The 5,904-nt window shown below is 62.3% G+C and overlaps 3 protein-coding genes across 3 annotated transcripts; 2 read left to right on the top strand and 1 right to left on the bottom strand.

Annotated features, from left to right (window-relative positions):
- Positions 1–114: 114 nt before the first annotated feature.
- Positions 115–818, top strand: FIBRA_02682 (uncharacterized protein; the record flags this gene model as incomplete). The annotated part of the gene is made up of 3 exons (XM_012324538.1): positions 115–176; positions 235–349; positions 411–818. 3 exons carry the CDS (start codon positions 115–117, stop codon positions 816–818), a joined length of 585 nt encoding a protein of 194 aa, XP_012179928.1.
- Positions 819–2,054: 1,236 nt separating this feature from the next.
- On the bottom strand, positions 2,055–3,755 carry FIBRA_02683 (uncharacterized protein; the record flags this gene model as incomplete). The annotated part of the gene is made up of 1 exon (XM_012324539.1): positions 2,055–3,755. One exon carries the CDS (start codon positions 3,753–3,755, stop codon positions 2,055–2,057), a length of 1,701 nt encoding a protein of 566 aa, XP_012179929.1.
- A 180-nt stretch (positions 3,756–3,935) lies between these two features.
- Positions 3,936–5,297, top strand: FIBRA_02684 (uncharacterized protein; the record flags this gene model as incomplete). Its single annotated transcript, XM_012324540.1, has 3 exons — positions 3,936–4,478; positions 4,537–5,095; positions 5,152–5,297. The coding sequence occupies 3 exons, from the start codon at positions 3,936–3,938 to the stop codon at positions 5,295–5,297; spliced, it is 1,248 nt and encodes a 415-aa protein (XP_012179930.1).
- Between the last annotated feature and the right edge of the window lie 607 nt (positions 5,298–5,904).

Raw genomic sequence — 5,904 nt, forward strand, 5'->3', positions numbered from 1 at the left:
GCCGCGCTGCTCGGGCGCGCAGAGTGCGGCGCCGCGCGCGCGGGCGACGCCCTGCGCCTGCGCCTCCTCACGCCCGCGGTGAAGGCGTTCGCGGCGGACAGGGCGTGCGCGGGCATGGAGGAGTGCATGGTCGCCCTCGGCGGCGCGGGGTACATGGCAGAGAACGCGCTCGGGAGGTCCGTGCTGCCCGTGCGCCGCCGCTCGCAAACGCTCGGACGCTGACCGCGCGCACAGGCTCATCCAGGACGCGCTCGTCGAGAAGATCTGGGAGGGCACCGTCGCCGTGCTCGCGTTGGATCTCGTGCGCGCGGTGTCCCGCGCCCCCGCCGCGCTCGACGCGTTCGCTGCCGTACGCCCCCCCCTCCTACTCTCCTGTGGGCCGCCGTGCTGACGCCGCGAGTGCGTGGTAGTGGGCCGAGGAGGTGCTGTCGTCGTGCCCTGCGGATCTGCGCAGTGCGCTTGCCGCGCCGCTCACGTCACTGCGTGCTGCGCTCCGCGAGCTCGCCTCGGCGTACGCCGCGCCCCTCGCGCCACTGGTCCCGCGGCCTGCACTGTTCCTCTTCTCGCACATCGCGTCGGGCTTGTTTCTGCTTGAGCACGCCGTGTGGGCGTGCGGGGCAGGAGAGGCGTCCGCGCCGACCGATGTCGAGGTGTTCGTGCGCTGGGTCGACGAGGGCGGGCTCGCCGCCGCGAGGGACGACGTGAGGAGGGCGCAGGCGGCGGATGGTGAGCGGTTGCGTGTGAATGGGGACATTGTGTATGGCGCACGGTGCGATCCTGGGTCTACAGGAGGCGGGCCCGCGAGAGCCCGCCTCTAATGATGCTCTCCAACTGTGTCCCTGTCGCCTTGTCGCATAGGCGGTTTTGTGTTATGCTCGGACCGGCGCACACTTTTCAATTTACTGGCAAGCTGATACAGATACCAGGATGTCTATGTGCTGTTAGATTGACTGTCCGCTCAAAGGACGTACAGGCTTCACCCAAGAGGTCTGCCGCAGAATATGTGGCCCACATTCACCATTGGAGCTCAAAGCGTTGTCAGGTTCAAATCAAGTGCGGGCTGCTGTCCCAACCAGCAGCGACAAAACCGCTCATGCGCTACATGCAGGCCACACCGTGGGCGATTCCAGATTGTCTTCAGCAATCTCACCAAACCCACACCAACTCCCAGGGCTACCTGATCGTACCGGCCGCAACCTGTCCCTCCGACAGTGGGCTTTTTGACTTGTCTTACTTAAAGTTAAAAATTCCTTTACATAAACGGGCTGAGCGCGCGCAAAGGAGGGTCCAGGGATGCGGGGAGATTCGACGGACAGTGGGGGACCATTGGCTGGCTCCCTCCCAGCTGTGACGCCGCCGTGGAAGGGCCATGCCTTTCAGCGGGGGATTTAGAACCCTGTCCCTTGCCTTCGATGGCCGAGGTCTGACTCTGCGGGTCCGCCGCGCCAGCGCCGGTAGAGTATCATGGACCCCTGCTTCCACTCTTCCTATGTCCATTATCACTAATTTCTCGGCCACAGTGTATCACAGCCTTGCCCCGGCATGCACCTTGTAGCCTGGGCCACGCCCCATGCTTCTGTTGCAAAATAGTACGAATGGTGATAGCAGTGGGTTCCGCGGTTACTACAAGGCATCCACTCTTTCGTACTAGTGTCAGATACACTTGCTCCGGGTGTGCAAAGCACTCGGATTCTTAGCAGACTGATATAAGCCACTGCTCTATGAATGCAAGCGGTACTTTGGACATTTTGGACCTGTGTAAGCACATGCCCCCAAGATGTTTCTGCAAATGTCCAAAGCAAGTTCCAGAACATTGCACTTGAGCTTTATGTGACCTAGATACTGAAAAGAAAATATGCCACGTCGATGGCTCCATCGATATGTTTGATACATGAGATAGCATTGTAGCAAGCGTGGGTAATCGTAGAATAGCGTACAGTATCGTGATCTATGTAGTAGTGTCTACACGTGAGGTATGTTAGTTATGCGTGAACGTGAAATAGCGTGATAGCATAGCGAGTGCACCCGTAACCCCAGGGAAACCAACGAGGCTATCACCCCTGCTTGTCCAGCGACTCCACCTGCTCGTTCGGCAGGTGCGCCCCAAGCTTCTCGTCGTGCGCCGTGTCGCCGCTGATCGCAGAGCTGCTGTCCCCACCCTTCTTGTGGCCAACGATCCCCGCCCCGCGCAGGAAGACAATGGCGAGGAGCGTGCCGAGCACCCCGAGCGCGAATCCGGTCCACATCGCGCTCTTGTACGACGCGAGCTGCGCTGCAGGTGGCGCGTTGGACCCGTTCTGGTTGACGATGACGCCGTACCGCCGCGACTCGCGCGCGAGCACCGAGTCGTACACGACCGTGCTGATCGCCAGCCCGAACGCCCCGCCGAGCTGCGTCATGGTCTGGAACAGTGCCCCGCCGACGCTCTGCTCGTGCGGGAGGCACACTTTGGCGATGAACAACGTCCCGGACGGGAACACAAAGTCCGCGCCAAACACGGACACGACCGCGGCGGGGAACCCGAACGCCCAGTACGGCGCCGCGGGATTGATGAGCGCAAAGAGCAGGTCGGCCGTGGCCGTGAGCGCCGTGCCAATCGCGACGAGGATGGCGAGGGGGACACGGCCGACGACGAGGGCGACGAATACGTTGCATATGACGCCGGTCACGAACATCGGGATGAGGCGCACCATCGTGAGCACGGGGGACAGCCGGAGATAGTCCTGGTAGTAGAGCTGGACCCAGAAGTTGAACGTCATGAACGAGCTGTACTCGAGCAGGGCGATGACCAGCGTGATCGCGAGCTTGCCGCGGGCGCGGCCCCACAGGCTGACGCGCATGAGCGGCGGGGGGGTCCACCAGGCGGTGGAGTGGGCATGCAGCTGCTTCTCGAGGAAGTGTTCCCAGGCGACGTATGCGACGAGGAGCAGCACACCGAGGATGAGGAGTGCAATGATGTAGCCCGTGCGCCAGCCGTTGGGGGCGATGGTGCCGTCGCTGAGGACAAAGACGATCATGACGAGGCCAGCAGTGACGAGGAAGGCCCCGAGCCAGTCGACGCGGCGGTCGAGTTCGGTCGAGGGCGCGTCGTGGTCGAAGCTGGCGAGGCCACCGGCGAAGGTGAGGGCGCCGAGGCCAGTCATGAAATAAAAGGTGGAACGCCAGTGCTGCTGGGTGAGCTGGGTGAGAACACCACCGATGGCACTACCGAGGGCGGCGCCAACTGGTGCACCAGCAGCGAAGGTGGAAAATGCGATGGAGCGGATGCGGGAGGGGGGGAAAGAGTGGGCGAGAATGCCGAGGCCTGCGGGGATGCAGGCGGCGGCGCCTAAGCCCTGGAAGCCTCGGAGGACGTCCATGGTGATCTCGTCGTGGGCAAAGCCGCAGCCGAGGCCGAAGACGGCGAGGATGAAGACACCGAGGAGGAAAACGTTCCTGCGGCCGTAGAGGTCTGCGAGACGGCCAAAAAAGAGGAGCAGACAGCCGGCGCTGAGGGAATAGGCAGAGATGACCCACTGCAGACGGTATTCAGGAATGGCGAGGTCGTCGCCGATGGTGGGCAGTGAGATGGATATCGCGGTGTTGTTCGCAGAGGTGAGGATCATGCCCGTGGTGCAGGTAGCGATAAGGCCGACCGCCTGGAGCGTGCTGAGTGTGCGGGGCGCATGGACGTCGGCTTTTGGGAGGGCGGGGTCGTCGGGGGGAGCGTCGGGGGGAGCGTCGGGGAGAGCGTCGGGGGACGCGTCGTCGGCCATGGGGAAGCGTCGAGGCGGGCAGAGAGAGCGACGGGGCCATTAGACACACACTGATAGTGCTTTAAAGTCGAACTTCCACGGCGGCAAGGTGGCGGCCGAACTGGCAAGGCGCCGTCGAGCGCGTGACCGGGACGGCCTCGTCTGCGTCGCCCTCACCAGGCCGAGGTTCCTGCACTGACCATGCTCGCCGCACGCCGCAGCCCCCGCTCGCTCTCTCTCTCCCGTGTCGCTCGCTCGCTCTCCACCGAGGCTGTCTCCTCCTCCTCCCAGCTCCCTCCGCCCCCGCCTCTCTCCAAACACCCAGCAGCCAAGCCCTCGCCCCGCACACGCCTCAGCCCCGCTCCACGACCAGCTCATCCTCCCCACAAGCAGGCTTTCCCCCACCTCCCGCCCTCCTTTGGTCGAAACCAGATTCTCCCGGTGACCGACTCGACTCGTGCCCTCCTCGAGAGCGTTGTCGCCCAGTTCAATGCTCCAATCCGGTACGCTTTCGCATATGGCTCGGGTGTGTTCGAACAGGATGGATACAACAACACCGACAAGCCCATGCTCGACTTCATCTTCGCCGTCACCCATCCTGCCCACTGGCACTCCATCAATCTCAATCAATTCCCCGGCCACTATCCTCTCCATGCTCGTCTATTAGGCTCCTCCTTCGTCTCTAGAGTAGAGGCCATCAGCCCCGGTGTCTGGTTCAACACCCATGTACCCGTGAACGGCGTCGTAAGTCCTCTCTCCGTACCTCAGCCCCTCCCATGCTTACCCGCCCACATGCGCCCAGACGATCAAGTATGGCGTCACCACCGTCGACAACCTCTGCGGTGACCTCCTCAACTGGCGCACCCTCTACCTCGCCGGCCGCATGCACAAGCCCGTCCGTATCATCAAGGACGATGCCCGTGTCCGCCTCACCCAGCAGGTCAACCTCACCTCCGCCGTGCGTACCGCCCTCCTCACCCTCCCCGCTACCTTCTCCCAGCATGAGCTCTTCACCCGCATCGCCGGCTTCAGCTATGCCGGTGACATCCGCATGGCCCTTCCCGGCGAGAATCGCTCCAAGGTCGCGAACATCGTCGCTCGCCAGCAGGATCAATTCAAAGAGCTCTACCACCGCCTCGTCGTCGCCCTCCCCGGCGTCCACTGGCCTGCCCACCTCGAGACCATCCATCAGGACATCACTCCCCATGCCCGCGCCGCTCACCTCCGCAAGCTTCCCTCCAATCTTCTCAAGGGCGTCACGGACCACTATGCGGCCCAGCTCCCCCCAAAGGAGGTGGACGAGAGCGTGTACTGGACGCGGCTCGCGGGCGACGAGGGCCTCCCGGGGGTGCTTGACCACGGTACGCTATCCCTCCAATCGTCTCTCCCCTCTGACGCTGACGCATGCGCCCCGCAGAGATCCGCAGGCTCGTCCGGTACTCCTCCGCCGTGCAGTCGGCCAAGGGCGTCGTGAGCGCCGGCCTCGCGAAGAGCGCGCGCTACAGCGCCGAGAAGGTCGGCAAGTGGTGGAGCAGCGGCAAGACGGGCGCAGGTAGCCCGTAACGCCGCCGCTGCACCGCTATCGCGGGCGCGGCGGACGATCCCTCATACTAGAACTCGTACGGATATTGGGCAGGCTATTTAATTATTTGCGGCATACATAGTCGGCAATTGTATTTCGTTATTACATTGATGCATATAATTACCACCCATGGTATGGGTCAGTGATGAGCTTGATCTTTTGAGGCCATGCTGATATTAGCTTCGATCACAACACAGCAACATGGCGCAGCTGGAAGCGCGCGGGGCTCATAACCCCGAGGTCACTCGATCGAAACGAGTTGTTGCTAGAAAATCGGCAGGAGTAATTTTGTGCCATCTGATTTTGATCGTTTTGCCCTACATTCACAACTTCGGGTGCCCCCAGATGAGGGTCTGCCGGCGTGGAAATCTTCTCAAACAGCCAAGGAAAGGCACTCAATGTCAGCATCCCCATACCGGACTGGCGCAGCCACCACACAAAACGTAGACTGTAAGTACACATTCATTATTCCTCCAATAGGTAACAGAACAGCTCAGCACCCAGCCCCTTCATTTTAGTTCGCGCTCGCGCCCGCCGTAGCTCACTGCGCTCGCGACCGAGCTGATACTCCCGCTCCGGTGCGGCGGG

Source organism: Fibroporia radiculosa, assembly GCF_000313525.1.
Source record: "Fibroporia radiculosa TFFH 294 genomic supercontigs, scaffold1401, whole genome shotgun sequence".
Taxonomy (NCBI): Eukaryota; Fungi; Basidiomycota; class Agaricomycetes; order Polyporales; family Fibroporiaceae; genus Fibroporia; species Fibroporia radiculosa.